At 38.4% G+C, this 16,840-nt stretch overlaps 1 protein-coding gene across 17 annotated transcripts in view; it reads left to right on the forward strand.

Annotated features, from left to right (window-relative positions):
- Positions 1 to 16,840, forward strand: part of LOC117400224 (disco-interacting protein 2 homolog C) — a 186,183-nt gene that overhangs the window by 96,675 nt on the left and 72,668 nt on the right. For 9 of the 17 annotated variants that reach the window (XM_033999820.3, XM_033999823.3, XM_033999821.3 and 6 more), the window contains exons 2-5: positions 9,082 to 9,153; positions 11,450 to 11,560; positions 13,633 to 13,782; positions 15,383 to 15,592. In XM_033999820.3, the coding sequence (XP_033855711.1) occupies positions 9,082 to 9,153; positions 11,450 to 11,560; positions 13,633 to 13,782; positions 15,383 to 15,592 (543 nt within the window). The remainder of the gene's footprint in view (positions 1 to 9,081; positions 9,154 to 11,449; positions 11,561 to 13,632; positions 13,783 to 15,382; positions 15,593 to 16,840) is intronic. The other 8 variants (XM_033999822.3, XM_033999828.3, XM_033999831.3 and 5 more) reach the window with 2 other exon arrangements.

Genomic DNA, 16,840 nt, shown 5'->3' on the forward strand with positions numbered 1-16,840 from the left:
TCTGACGGCTTCCAGCAAGAGATGCAAATCTAATCTATTGTTTTTAAATCTAAAATAGACAGGTTGTGAATAACGATATGGGGTTCAAAACAGTCCTTTGTGTTCAATGACATACTGTACTGTAGTAGTATCATGAATACTGCATTATTAATAACCAAATATATTTTTTAGGTTTATTTTTTAGGTTGATTTAGGTTTATTTTTCAGAGCACAGGCCACAATTATTAAGAGTACACCTCAGTATAGTTAGGCAGTGTTACACCGTCTTGGTACATGAAATTGACATGCTGTCTTCTGTGTTTTCTAATTTAGAAATTGTGATACGTCATTTGGAGAGTGTTATTTACACTGTATTGAATAAAATCGATGGTCCCACTGAGATTGCAGTCTCCAATTGCATATGTATTTATCGATTGCTTTGAGCAGTACTTTTCTCCCACCATTTCTTTCCCATCTTGAAGACTGAACTCAAGAGTGCTCATTACTCTAAAGATTGTTTTTGAGGGTTGAGGGCGTGGAACTCAGTTGTACACTCTGCATAAGCAAGCTGCTGGAAGAATTACTGTTTCGCTTTGGTGTTGGAGGACAGAAATGAATCATTCTCTATATTGATGAAGGGCTTTCTTTATCTACATCGTAAATGCCAAGCAACCAATATAGATACAGAACTCAATTTTGAGGAAAGCCATCAGCAATAAACAGTCCTTATGATACAAAAAGACCAAACGTCACAAAAGTACTGAACAAAAAACCTCTGTCTGTAAGACCTGATTAACAGTGGTTCTTAACAATGCAGAACGTTCCACTGTAAAGTTTGGTGTGAATCTACTAGTCAGCACTCGGGATATCTGTTACCCAGATGCACGTCAGTCGCCTTTTACTGCCCTTGTATTAAGAATAAAATCAATCCCCATTATATATACAGACGTGCTCAAATTTGTTGGTACCCTTACAGCTCATTGAAATAATGCTTCATTCCTCCTGAAAAGTGAAGAAATTAAAAGCTATTTTATCATGTATACTTGCATGCCTTTGGTATGTCATAGAATAAAGCAAAGAAGCTGTGAAAAGATGAATTATTGCTTATTCTACAAAGATATTCTAAAATGGCCTGGACACATTTGTTGGTACCCCTTAGAAAAGATAATAAATAATTGGATTATAGTGATATTTCAAACTAATTAGTTTCTTTAATTAGTATCACACATGTCTCCAATCTTGTAATCAGTCATTCAGCCTATTTAAATGGAGAAAAGTAGTCACTGTGCTGTTTGGTATCATTGTGTGCACCACACTGAACATGGACCAGAGAAAGCAAAGGAGAGAGTTGTCTGAGGAGATCAGAAAGAAAATAATAGACAAGCATGGTAAAGGTAAAGGCTACAAAACCATCTCCAAGCAGCTTGATGTTCCTGTGACAACAGTTGCAAATATTATTAAGAAGTTTAAGGTCCATGGAACTGTAGCCAACCTCCCTGGGCGCGGCCGCAAGAGGAAAATCGACCCCAGATTGAACAGAAGGATAGTGCGAATGGTAGAAAAAGAACCAAGGATAACTGCCAAAGAGATACAAGCTGAACTCCAAGGTGAAGGTACGTCAGTTTCTGATCGCACCATCCGACGCTTTTTGAGCGAAAGTGTGCTCCATGGAAGAAGACCCAGGAGGACTCCACTTTTGAAAGAAAAACATAAAAAAGCTAGACTGGAATTTGCTAAAATGCATATTGACAAGCCACAATCCTTCTGGGAGAATGTCCTTTGGACAGATGAGTCAAAACTGGAGCTTTTTGGCAAGTCACATCAGCTCTATGTTCACAGACGAAAAAATGAAGCTTTCAAAGAAAAGAACACCATACCTACAGTGAAACATGGAGGAGGCTCGGTTATGTTTTGGGGCTGCTTTGCTGCGCCTGGCACAGGGTGCCTTGAATCTGTGCAGGGCACAATGAAATCTCAAGACTATCAAGGCATTCTGGAGCGAAACGTACTGCCCAGTGTCAAAAAGTTCTGCCTCAGTCGCAGGTCATGGGTCCTCCAACAGGATAATGACCCAAAACACACAGCTAAAAGCACCCAAGAATGGATAAGAACAAAACATTGGACTATTCTGAAGTGGCCTTCTATGAGCCCTGATCTGAATCCTATTGAACATCTATGGAAAGAGCTGAAACTTGCAGTGTGGAGAAGGCACCCATCAAACCTGAGACAGCTGGAGCAGTTTGCTCAGGAAGAGTGGGCCAAACTACCTGTTAACAGGTGCAGGTGTCTCATTGAGAGCTACAGAAAACGTTTGATTGCAGTGATTGCCTCTAAAGGTTGTGCAACAAAATATTAGGTTAGGGGTCCCATCATTTTTGTCCATGCCATTTTCATTTGTTTTCTTATTTACAATATTATGTTGAATAAAAAATCAAAAGCAGTCTGATTTCTATTAAATATGGAATAAACAATGATGGATGCCAATTACTTTTGTCAGTTTCAAGTTATTTCAGAGAAAATTGTGCATTCTTCGTTTTTTGTGGAGGGGTACCAACAAATTTGAGCACGTCTGTATGTAGCAAATAAATACACTTACCCGTCACACGCGATTTCTGACTCTGTCACCCTGTATATCCATCACAGCCCGCGTTTTAAAAATAAATAAATATATAAATAAATAAAAAAAATCTCTCTAATGCCAAATCAGTCTGTCTTTTATTGTGCAGTTACACAGAGCTTCCTCCAATTTCACCTGACGAAAATGCAGCCAAAACAAAGTGAATGAAACAAGCTAGGGTAATGTAACAGTTAATCATTAAACAGTTTTATTATTATTATTTTTTTATCTGATCTTTTGTTACTTTTGTGCATTTTCATTTGCAAGTGAACTGTGACATCTGTATTGATGTACTGTATTGGTTTTGTTGGTACAGTACTATATTTTTTAACAGAAGTAGTATTTTAATTCAGGACGATATGATTCCGAAAATATATACTTTTAATAACAAAATATATACAGTATATACTTTTAAATCCGGTACGTATTGTAGCGGTATGTAAAATTTCCCATTAACGACCTAACAGCAAAATAACATCTAAATGTGTGGAGTAGTGGTTAGGGCTCTGGACTCTTGACCGGAGGGTTGTGGGTTCAATCCCCAGTGGGGTCACTGCTGTTGTACCCTTGAGCAAGGTACTTTACCTAGATTGCTCCAGTAAACACCCAACTGTATAAATGGGTAATTGTATGTAATGTGAAATAATGTATAATGTGATATCTTGTAACAATTGTAAGTCGTCCTGGATAAGGGTGTCTGCTAAGGAATAAATAATAATAATAATAATAATAATAATAATAATAATAATAATAATAATAATAATAATAATAATAATAATAATAATCTAAATGGAAGCCTACTTATTTTAAAACACAGTCCTTTCAGATATGTATTTTTGATATTGTCAGTTTTTCAGGGAACACAAAAATGATACAAGGCTTGGAACGGGCCAAAATGAAATAGTCAGATATGCGTCACACTCTTTTAACTGTCACTGAAGCCAAAATTTTATAGGGTCGGATATGTGAGTGCAGACTCTAATTGATCATTTAATGGGTTTACTGTCGCATTGTGATTTTTTTTTTTTTTTTTTTCAGTTTTTTGTTCTTCCCTTGTATCTGTGTCCTCCCGCATCTCAGGCATATTCGCTTCCTAATGTAAAAGGAAAGTCTTTTCAGGTTTGAGCATGTCTGTTTTTCTGCTAGCAGTCATCGAATCCCTCTTTCACAAGCTTCAGCCCACAATCTTAAATCATACGTTCTTGAATGCTATAAAAATGTTTAGAGCACTTCAGTGGGGACCGACTGTGTGATGTCTGTACGACATTCTTTCATAGTTTAACCTTTAGACTCTCCAGTTGTTTTTAACACTAAGAACAAACTAAGCACACTCCCCCTGTTACTTACACCCAAAGGGGGTTCATGAGTCACATTTGAAATCTGTTTTAGCCCAGGGAGTAGAGTACATTAGAAATTTAAACATGGGATTTCCTTTTTCCCCCACAACCCACATTGTATTATCTAGCATTTTCAGCATGGTCTCATGTGGTGGTAACCTTCTGAAACAGAGCAGACCATATGGGGCCCTTTTCTTTTAACATGATGGGAATCTGTTTTTTTCCCACTTCACTGCCCTGCCTACCTAGTTTGGAAGTAGCTGTAGTCCTCAGCATCTTTTAAATATTCATATGTTTATAAATCCCTGTTGCGATTTGAACATCTTCTGTCACGTCAGGGATTGAGAGCTCCTGCTGTACAGAGTAATTAGTACCATGCGGGCCTGCCTCTCCTTTTCGGATTGTGTGAAGTAATTTTCTTTATAGTAGCTGGTTATAACACTGGCCTAGGGACTCAGGATCCCCCACTGGTGAATCTATATAACCATGGAAATAGCTAATGTGGTTGGGATGCCTGATGGTGCAGGTGTTTAGCGCTGTAAATGTATTTCACTTGCATGCATCATTTATTTTTGCATCAGGGTTTCCATGTCTTTGGGAATTTGTTTATTTGTTGTGTGTAGTGTTTTTTTGCGTGTCCCCTGGCCTTAATTTCCACCAGCTTTAATTGGTAATTTTAGAGTAGTCAGGATATATACAGACATGCTCAAATTTGTTGGTACCCCTCCACAAAAAATGAAGAATGCACAATTTTCTCTGAAATAACTTGAAACTGACAAAAGTAATTTGCATCCACCATTGTTTATTCCATATTTAATAGAAATCAGACTTTGCTTTTGATTTTTTATTCAACATAATATTGTAAATAATAAAACAAATGAAAATGGCATGGACAAAAATGATGGGACCGCTAACCTAATATTTTGTTGCACAACCTTTAGAGGCAATCACTGCAATCAAACGTTTTCTGTAGCTCTCAATGAGACTTCTGCACCTGTTAACAGGTAGTTTGGCCCACTCTTCCTGAGCAAACTGCTCCAGCTGTCTCAGGTTTGATGGGTGCCTTCTCCAGACTACAAGTTTCAGCTCTTTCCATAGATGTTCGATAGGATTCAGATCAGGACTCATAGAAGGCCACTTCAGAATAGTCCAGTGTTTTGTTCTTATCCATTCTTGGGTGCTTTTAGCTGTATGTTTTGGGTCATTATCCTGTTGGAAGACCCATGACCTGCGACTGAGACAGAACTTTTTGACACTGGGCAGTACGTTTCGCTCCAGAATGCCTTGATAGTCTTGAGATTTCATTGTGCCCTGCACAGATTCAAGGCACCCTGTGCCAGGCGCAGCAAAGCAGCCCCAAAACATAACCGAGCCTCCTCCATGTTTCACTGTAGGTATGGTGTTCTTTTCTTTGAAAGCTTCATTTTTTCGTCTGTGAACATAGAGGTGATGTGACTTGCCAAAAAGCTCCAGTTTTGACTCATCTGTCCAAAGAACATTCTCCCAGAAGGATTGTGGCTTGTCAATATGCATTTTAGCAAATTCCAGTCTAGCTTTTTTATGTTTTTCTGTCAAAAGTGGAGTCCTCCTGGGTCTTCTTCCATGGTGCCCACTTTTGCTCAAAAAGCGACGGATGGTGCGATCAGAAACTGACGTACCTTCACCTTGGAGTTCAGCTTGTATCTCTTTGGCAGTTATCCATGGTTCTTTTTCTACCATTCGCACTATCCTTCTGTTCAATCTGGGGTCGATTTTCCTCTTACGGCCGCGCCCAGGGAGTTTGGCTACAGTTCCATGGACCTTAAACTTCTTAATAATATTTGCAACTGTTGTCACAGGAACATCAAGCTGCTTGGAGATGGTCTTGTAGCCTTTACCTTTACCATGCTTGTCTATTATTTTCTTTCTGATCTCCTCAGACAACTCTCTCCTTTGCTTTCTCTGGTCCATGTTCAGTGTGGTGCACACAATGATACCAAACAGCACAGTGACTACTTTTCTCCATTTAAATAGGCTGAATGACTGATTACAAGATTGGAGACATGTGTGATACTAATTAAAGAAACTAATTAGTTTGAAATATCACTATAATCCAATTATTTATTATCTTTTCTAAGGGGTACCAACAAATGTGTCCAGGCCATTTTAGAATATCTTTGTAGAATAAGCAATAATTCATCTCTTTTCACAGCTTCTTTGCTTTATTCTATGACATACCAAAGGCATGCAAGTATACATGATAAAATAGCTTTTAATTTCATCACTTTTCAGGAGGAATGAAGCATTATTTCACTGAGCTGTAAGGGTACCAACAGATTTGAGCACGTCTGTGTATGTGTATATATATATATATATATATATATATATATATATATATATATATATATATATATATATATATATATATATATATATATATATATATATATACACACACACACGCACACAATATAACCATTGGAAACTATTACAACCCCTCTATCCTCCCCTTTAGCTAGGAACAGACTTCCTCTATATTTTTGCAGTGAGTCAGTTTATTGTAGCAACACTGTACAGCTATGGCCAAAAGTGTTGCATCACCTAGAATTTTAGGATTGGGACATCATTACAAAAAATAAATATATGAACATAATTTAGATCTTTTATTTAACATCATGTAATCAAAGAAACTACAAAATGATATAGAAAAAGTCTACCGGACACCATAATAGTAGTACAGTATTTTATGTTGAATTTCAAAATGTCATTTTTCTTTTTCTTTTTGTCAGTTTTTCTTTATGTATATGGACAACTACAAACGGTATGTAAATGAATGTGTTAACATAACATCATTCAGCCGGTTTCATTTGACTTTATGAAGCTAAATGTGTTAATTCTATAGGGTGATGCACAACCTTTGACCATATAGTAGTTGTAGGCTGTAGACAACAGGGACTGTTTAACACTGCAAGGCTGGGTTCAATCACAAGTGAAATGGGTTTTGTGGCTTCATATTAGCCCCCAGGGGACATTAGTCCACATAACAAATCCACAACAGGATTCAGCACAATGGGCAGTCAGGAGGTGTTCACAGGGCTACGAAGTATGCTGCTATAGAGCCTGTCAGCAATGTGCCCCTCAAATGAGCGTCCGTAAGAAACCACTTACTGGAAGGGCATGGAGGAATGGAATGTTGTTGTGTATTTTAAACAGCAACAGGCTTTTTATGTTTCTAGGTACATATTGTATGTTGGCTCTCTTTCTACCTACTGAAATCAACAAAAGAATTTCCAGAGTTCAAATATTGCAACTAGATTTTCAGGTTATAGGTGAAAAATGTAACAAAACAGTCCTCTGTTGACCATAGAGCCAATGAGAATTACTGTATCTTGCTGTTTTTTTCTGCTGTGGACTAAATACTGTATAAGTTGACCTGGTTTTTGTATCTGAAAGTAAGACTATTTTGCCTACGATGGATGGATGGATGGATGAATATTTCATACTGTCATGGTTTATAGTCCATGCTTATCAAGTTGCCCTGCTGTGCTCTTCTGACAGTCATCGCATGTCTTCAGCTGACAGCTTCGGCGGTTCTTTGGTGCTTTCTTATTTCTGAGTGGACTGCCATGTTGATTTACGCATGTCTTCATGCTCTGAAAAGTGCATTTGCCACTTTGTCTATTTGAAAGAGATTTGTATTTGTCATGTTAATCAAGGTAACAGCAATACTAGATGTGTAGATTGGATACTGTTTGTTAGATTTAACTACGATATAAAATCACTTTTGAGACCTCAGAAGGTGAAACATCCTCTATAACTGATACTGTGCTGTTGTACTGTTACTGCCAGTTATTTTGTGTGGCAGCTGCTGCCTTTCACTTTTCAGCATCCCATTCAGTTACCATAGGAATGGATTTTTGTTGTGCATACTTTCAGAATTGCATTGTTCTAAAAATCAGACAATTCTTCTGATATGCAAATGTAAAGAAAAACATCTGTTTCTTTAAATTCCGACTGAGGAACACAAATCCACTCTTTCAGGCACATCTTTTAATATAAGATGGATATTATTTGTCTATAGACATTTTCCCAAATAAGGGCCTTTTTTTAATGTATCAACCTTTGCACATTTTAAAAGTTTGTAGCTGCATGTTTGTTTTTATGTGTAACAAATCCTCTCCTCTTCTGCATGACATTATGTATGTATGTATGTATGTTTCCCATCTTGTTCATGCAAGTTTTCTGTCCTTGATCTAAATGCTTTTGCCTAAATGACCATTGTTCGTTCTTACAAACATCCTAATTGTATCAGTATGAGAAGCAGTTTTGATATGGACTTTCAGTAAATCTAATGCTGCATTTGCCTCCTCTTGACAAAACCGTGATGTAAAAACTATTGTCCTGCTTACAGGCAGGTGAAGCCCTGACCTCTCTCGTCTGCCCTCTGCCCTCTGCCCTCTGCCCTCTGCCTGCTGCCTGCTGCCCTCTATCCTCAATCAACTTGCTGTAGAATTCTCTTTTTCAACAACTTTGTTTGAACCTTGGAAAGAAGGACCTTTTTGGACTAAGACAAATATGTTTGACAGAACAATGGAAATGTCTCGGGTTCAGGCTCCAAATAATTCCAGCGCCCTAGAGAACCTTCCAAAAGGACTTATTTTTGTACCCTGCTTGGAGCTATTCTGTATAACAATATTACGTATTTGTCATGTTCACATTTAGAGGTCAAACTTTTCTTTGCCGTCTTTAATTACAAGTGAAATGATGAGGCAGTGGCAGCTAATGCTTCCGACAGCCATTACTTATGTGGCTGTGTCCCATAAAATCATTGCCGATGCATAGAACTTTTTTTTATATATATATAAAAGCTGGTGGCTAATAGCCAAAATATAAGGCAGACTGTCCATCTGTCTGCCTGCTTCCCTCCTGTATTTTTTTAACCTGTTGCAACAAATCCGAATAGGTTTTGTTCAGCAAAAAAAAAAAAATTGAGAGAGGCAAGCATATAAAGCTTTAACCACATAGACCTTTTTAACCCTGTTGTATGTTCTGATCTGTTGATGAAACAGATTCTGACACACACAATACTAATGGACGAACAGCAAACAACCACTGTGCAGTTTGTCTGTTTGCATCCTTTCACTAACGTCGGTTTCCTTTCTTTGGCAGGCGACATCACACAGAAAGGCTATGAAAAGAAGAGGTCAAAATTAATTGGGGCCTACCTCCCACAACCACCAGGTAAAGTAGAGGGCAACTCTGTAGTGGCCTTCAAGCCTGTGGAATGTATATTTGAACCTGAGAGAGAGGTCCGTGTTTGCATGTATGCAGCGGCAGGCAGGGTTGGCTTGAAAAAAGGATTTCAGAGCATGGATGAATTGTCGCCTCTTTCAACATATTGCCTTTTTCAAAACATTACTTTATTTAAGAGGTTTCAAGACTGGTGAGAGGGGAAAAAATGCTTATGAAATATTCACTAACTAAGCATAACTCTTGACTGTATGCATTTGTAATTTTTACCCATTATTTGTCCTCTGAGAAAGAAGCACTGGCCTGAAAAGAGAGAACAAAAAGACATATTAAATGCTATGAAATGTGTTTCTTTTTCATACCATACCATAAAACTGTGTTAAATAAATAAATAAATAAATAAATGTAAAAAAAATGCATTAAAGTGTAATGTGATGCACATGTGCTACAGTGATCATTAGAGAAAGGTTTCACTGCATTGGGTGCACTGTTGTGCACAGCCCAGTTTGAATTCTAGTGTTGTGGAACGCAGCTGGTTAGAATGTCCACAGCAGGAGCCTCCTCAGTGGAGAAGCAAGGCATGTCTCTTCAGAGAATCGTTGCGTTTCCTGACATTTAAAGAGGGAACAATGTCAGCCACTTTGAACTCTCTTCTTTCACTGACTGGCAAAAAACTATATATGAGAATTGCCTGAAAAGCCCACAATGCATAGCTCCCGACGTATTATTCAAGTGGTATCAGGTGTGTCTTGTCCAGTGTTGAATGTCTCTGTGCTTCTGTTGCTTGTCCCTATATGTTGTGCATGTCTGCATGCCCGATCGGTCATCAACCACCTGTGGTTCTGTGCCATTCTAAAAACACCCGGGAAACTGTCTTGAGGACCAAAGCAGCCACTGTGTTAAGGGATGAATCGGTTGAACAGGTGCCCACTGTCCTTCTGTTGCTGAATAGTTGCACTTGAAAAACTCTTGAAAAGCATATCTAGGTTTAGTGGATCACATGGAGTGTCATATGACCACATACATTTGTATACATTTGCAGACGAGGGTATTGTCTAATGTAACTTATTGTCTTTTGGCCAATAAATGTATAACGAGATGACTCAGGTGCAGGTTTGTTTTATGTTCTGCTTGACCAAGTCTTGTCAAATAGTATTATTTCAGAAGGGGGTTTTGCCTCTGAATTTAACCACACTACTTGTTTGCTGTACATTTACTGCACTCTTTTTTACTAGTTGTTTAACCAGCTTAAACATGACACACTTGCTGGGGTGATACCATATGAAATCGAATATGAAAGTACGGTGCCGACAACAGTGTAACTGGCAGTTCCTGAGCTTAATCTAACACCACTCTGCTTTGGGGAGATAAACTCTGACATACACATCCAATGAACATTTGTCAGAAATCAAATGGCTTTGGTCAGCTGCTTCCAGCCATGCACAATCCCAGGTTTCGTTTTCAGTTATTCCTTTTCACTGCCTTAGATATGGAAGTGAACAAACTTTTTTTATGTGATTACAATATACATGAATTCTGTTGATTGTTTATGGCTGTCTGTGACACTGGTAGCCGTATATTGGAGTACAGTGATAATAACACTAATGTTGTGAGCTCATGTCCATGGAGGTCAGAAAATAATTAATGGGAAGAATAGTTACTTTGTTAAGGTGATTGTCTGTAACCAATGGGCCATACAATAGAGGTGTCTGGTACTGATGATAATAGCCTGAAGAGTCTTGTTGGATTAATGTACAGACTACAAGACTTCTCAGTCTTTCAGTACACTTTTAAATGTTACAGATCACAATGTTATTAACAGCATGTACCACTTATTTTGGGGGCATTTGGATGCCTGCTATAACAGTATTAGATTACCATTGTGTTCCTTTGATCTGCTATAGAGGTTTAAGCATGCTTGTTAAAAGTCTTGATGTGATTGGGAATGAAAAGCCGTGCAAGGTGTGTGATAAGTGTATGGCTAGAGCAGAGCAAAAGGTTAATAGAAATGATGTTTGATGGATTGGTAAAAGCTGTGGAGTGGCACAACTAAAGATGATGTTTAATGGATTGGTAAAAGCTGTGGAGTGGCACAACTAAAGATGATGTTTAATGGATTGGTAAAAGCTGTGCAGTGACACAAAGATTATGGTTGGTGACGTGGAATGTGTTGACGTGTTTGTGTTCAATGTGTTCTCTTTTCACAGACAGAAAAATGGATGAATGCTAACCCGTGCAGAGTAAGGGGTTAAATGTCTGATCTGCTTCTTGTTTTTGTTGATTTTAGGAGTGGATCCATCACTGCCTCAAGAACGCCGCACCCCAGTTACCCCGTCCTCCTCCTCCCGATACCACCGCCGCAGGTCCTCAGGCTCCCGGGATGAGCGCTACAGATCAGGTGCGCACTGAAAAAAAAAAAAACATAAGTAATTTGTTCTGTCTTGGAGGGTGGATTCACTGCCGTTGCGGATTATGTCCTGTCCCCTGTCGGTGAGTTGAGATGAGGTTAAAAGCTCTATGACCACGCATGCGGACAAGCCCGGCTGTTTTGCATTGTGGTTTAGACGCTTGCTTGCGGTGCGTGGGGTCGCCAGGTCGCACCCAGCCTCCGTCCTGATTGGCTGCAGCTGATCGCTGAGATTGAAGGGAGAAAGAGTGTAATGGTGCTGTGTGATACACTGCTGTTACAGATTCTGTCCCATGTCGGTGAGATGAGATGAGATGAGGTTGAAAGCACTAAAAGCACCGATGCAGACGAGCCCGATGGGGTCCCTCAGGAGTTCTAATTTCCTATCCAATCTCTATTTAAATAATTCGCTAGCTTGAATGGTTCAGATTGCTGTTTTTAGGCACAGGGCAGTTCCTGCTGATTTTATACTGATCAGGATTATACTCAATTTCAGCTGTTGTAGAAAACAAGGTAATTGTTTCCAGCTGTGTTATTTTTTTTGCCAAGTGTGAATGTAATAGGTTTTTAAAATTATATACAACTGTATGAAGTGATTTTTTTTTTTTTTTTTTTTTTTAATACTTCAGTCTTACAGTTATCGCTCATTTGACTTTCTTTGCTCTTGGGTGTAATTTTCTTTTAAAAACAAGCACGTATTGTAATTTCAGTATTACAGCTATCGGTAATAAAAGGTAGATTACTATGCCCTGTATTGCCTGTAAGCACATATACAATTTAAGTTTGATATTCGTAAATGACAGATGCCATATGGACAGAGAGACAGACAGAAAGTGCCCCCATATACCCCAAAATTCTGATCCTATTTTCTTGTTAAGTTTGTAGCATGTTCAATCAGAATAGAATATGCTTTTCTCTAGCTACACGTAAAAATGTAAGTGTTAGATGCCTTCACCAAAAGTTATTCTAGGCGGCTGCAATGTGGTGGTGCATCGTTCTGCATAAAGATGGCTGTCTCGATTATGCTGCTGCACCACTAGTTCCAGAGCCCATGCATTACGGTATGCAAATTAGGGTTAAAATTAGCAGTTTGATTTCAGGCCCTCGGCTAAAGCAGTTCCTCTACATTAGATAATATAGGGGCTTGCTGGCAGCCTGCCAGCAGTGATAATCACTATTGTAGTGAAAAATATAATAGTGGCCCCTCCCCCATCATTCTTCAATCCCTACAGGGGTTTTGTGTTATGTTCAATGTACAAACTTTTATGAGAAGTTAGAGAACAAAATCCCTGGTCTTCCAAAGAAGCCAGGATCTCCTGCATGTGCACACAAACTGTTTCATACCAAGTAAAGATAACCAAGAGATGAAGCAGGGAAAAAAGAATACAATGATGCTGGCTGTTGTCATTTCACCATGGAAACCAATGTTAATAAAAAAAACGAATTTAATAAAAAGAAAAGATTTTGCCAAAACCACAGAACGCCAACAGGTGGTATCTTTTGAAGCCTGCTTTGTAATAGCGGTCACAAACCATAATTGTGGGTTTCTTTTGTTATCATTTTACTTGTTTCTTGCCAGCCAAAATAAAAACATAAAATAAGGGATAAAGGAACAGCATTGTCTTTTTGTTATCAATCATAATCTACAAGCTGTTTTATGGCATTTGTAGCAGATGCAGGATTAACATCCTTTGAGCAAGTCTGCATTGTACTGTAGGCTGTAGTCCTCAGTTTATACACTCTATGCAAACAAAATGGGACTTCATACATAAGGACTGGAAAATATTAAAACATGCTTCAGAGTTCCATGATGTTTTAAATACTAAAAAATACACAAAAACACATGCTAGGTCGTTAGCCAAGGTTTAGGATCCTCTAATTCACTTCAGCGCAACGTGCATTCAAACAGGAAAAATCTAATTACCATAATTGATTACATACAGTAACATATTTGGGCATCAAAATAGGATTTTCAAGACACATTGTACAAACTGTTGCTTTGTTCTGCCCTGTCTGTAATAAATGTTTTGTTGTAACAGTTGTTTTTGTTTTGTTTTGTATAGATGTACATACAGAGGCAGTGCAGGCAGCCCTGGCTAAACACAAAGAGCGGAAGATGGCAGTGCCCATGCCCTCAAAGCGCCGCTCCCTGGTGGTGCAAACATCAATGGATGCCTACACACCCCCAGGTGAGGAACAAATACCCAGACCAGGTAATACAATAGCTGCAAATATCCAGCCCAGATAATACAATAGCTGCAGATACTCAGCCCAGATAATACAATAGCTGTAGATACCCAGCCCAGATAATACAATAGCTGCCGATACTCAGCCCAGATAATACAATAGCTGCAGATACTCAGCCCAGATAATACAATAGCTGCAGATACCCAGCCCAGATAATACAATAGCTGCCGATACTCAGCCCAGATAATACAATAGCTGCAGATACCCAGCCCAGATAATACAATAGCTGCCGATACCCAGCCCAGATAATACAATAGCTGCAGATACCCAGCCCAGATAATACAATAGCTGCCGATACCCAGCCCAGGTAATGCAATCGCTGCCAGTATTATTTTGACTGTGGAACTCAGTAAAGTGGCAACACAGCAGTGATCTTACACTGGTGTAATTGCATTTGCTGAATGTCATAACATTTACCCTGCACTAGAATACTGTATAAAGATTAATAATGGGGATGCTGTGCACTGCAGGGTGCATTGACACATCTACCAATTTCATGTTCTATCTTTAACTCCTTCTGCACTAAATAACTATGCAGAAAGGTTAACCTATGATATCTAAGAAAATAGCTGTAGTGTTTTATACTGAAAAAGAACAATATAAGTTGCCTATATTAGACTTGTATGAGGCTGGCCTGTTGTTTTTTTTCCCCCATGCTTCTAGAACAGCCTGCAGTTTTGAGGCCTATATACAGGTCTGCAGTGTTAAGAGTTAAATATGCAATTTGAATGCAGTGTCCTGAAATGACCAGGGAGACTGTACTTGGATGTTTGACACACTAGCAGAAGATGGGACAAAATAGCTGTGCTTCCCTTTTCAGTGTAAAGTAACTTTATTAGGTTCTAACAGCGCATGTGAAGTGTTTTTCATATGCCTGTTGTCAGTATGTGAAGCACACCAAATATTTCAGTATCCTATTTCAACATGAATATATCAGGCTTAAACATTAACCCCATTCAAAGTCAGTATTTCAGTTGAAGCTAGGTAGGCTGCATGGACTTCATAATAATAAAGCAGTTTTGTCCTTCCTTCATAGACAAAGAAGTGTGGCAGCCAGTGAAACTTTAACATGCAAAATGCATGCAAACCAGTCTGAATCCCACCCAGCCACACAGTGCAGTACTTTCGTGATTGCCATTGACTTCACACAGCTAACATCAAAAAACAAAAAAAAAAAAAACTATATCCAAAGACCAGTGATTATTTAAAAGCTTTAGTAAGTACTGGTCTTTGGATATAGTGTTGTTTTTTTTTTGTTTTTTTTTGTTTTTTAATGAATCAATTTCATAACTTGAAATGACAAGAGCAATTGCATCCTTTTTTGTTAAATGAAGCATCATTAAATGTAGTTTTTTGCAGAACAAGAAACAGACCTTACTGCAGGCCGACAGTTACCTGATTTTGCATTCTGCTTCAATGTATGCTAATCACACCTGCTTATGAAAAAAAAGAAGAAAACTGCCACTCCCTCTCTGTTTTGTTGCAGTGCAGTGTCACTGTATGTCTACTGTTTTGAAGGTGCAGCAGGTGTCATGATTTTATCCAGGTATTTCTATTCCCTCCTAGACACCTCCTCGGGCTCAGAGGGAGAGGGCTCTGGGCAGGGAGATTCCCAGGGGACTCCCAACTCCAGCCAGGGCAGCATTAACATGGAGCACTGGATCAGCCGGGCCATCCATGGATCCACCACCTCTTCCACTACCTCCTCCTCCTCCACACAGAGCGGAGGCAGCGGAGCAGCCAGGCTCTCGGACCTCACGGCTCAGACGCATATTGGTGAGCACTGGAACACCTGGCTGTTTGTACTGTAAACATTACAAAAACCTGTTCTGCGACCTAATCTATTGCTTTTGTTTTTAGGTTTGTTTTTTAATGTTTGTTTTCACCCCCAGGGACCTATTGCAAATAATATTCCTGTAGCCGAATATATCTTGCATACTAATATATAAACTGCAATAGAAATATGTAGACATATGTATTTTAACTGACTGCTGCTGCTGCCGCTACTCTCCATCTGAAGGTTGAACACTGAATATGGGTCGGTGCAAAAATTATCTATCAAAGTATCTTCAAAACATGTTTAACAAAAAAAATAAAAAAAATAAAACACACCTTCCTGTAATGCTCAACAGAAGTTTTTAACTCCTGCATTGCCAAACATTACTGGTTGCAGGTTTATAAAATATATATTCTTTTTAGTATAAAATTTGATTTTGTAGGGTGCAGAAACAACCAGGAGTCTATGGAGACATTTAGACAAACCAATGAATAAATACATACATAAATAAATAACACATGAATAAATACATACATAAATAAATAGCACATGAATAAATACATACATACATAACAGCTACTGGTGCTGCAGGAGTTAGCAGGCAGGGCTACATTTCCTGCAGGATTATTCAGCTATACTCTCATCTAGACATAGTTGTATACGTTAGAACAATGTCTTAAGGGTTTGTGCTGTTTGTAGGCAAATTCAAAAGAGGGAAAAGGGGTCTAAGGTAGAAGACCCTAAAATACTAGGTTGTTAACCGTGGACATGCCCAGTTCTTTTTTTTTGTGTGTGTGTTTTTAACCTTGCCGATGCAGTATTGAGTATAAGCCCCCATTGGTCTGAAAAGCAGCAAAAAAGCAGGACCTATCACCAGCAATCAAAAGTAACAGCCTTGCATGCCATTAGCTTTTAGATTACAAAAAAAAAAGAGTTCATTTCATTAATGTTTTTTGTCAATTTTATATTAGAAATAATAATTTTAAAAAAAAAAACAGATTTGTTTTAGTCGCTGTTTCATATTTTTGGTTTCTTCCATACTTGGGTTCTCCCTTACCCCCAACCCATGTTTATATATTTTTTTGATAATAATATAGTAACCAAGAAATAATGGCTTTACATTGTGTCTTTAATTACTGAGTGTTTACATAATAGTTACATAGTAAATACATGTGTATTTACACATAAGTACAATGTTATAATGCATAGTTACAATGTACTTAACATGTAAATCTTTTTGCACGATA

Source organism: Acipenser ruthenus, chromosome 4 (genome assembly GCF_902713425.1).
Source record: "Acipenser ruthenus chromosome 4, fAciRut3.2 maternal haplotype, whole genome shotgun sequence".
Taxonomy (NCBI): Eukaryota; Metazoa; Chordata; class Actinopteri; order Acipenseriformes; family Acipenseridae; genus Acipenser; species Acipenser ruthenus.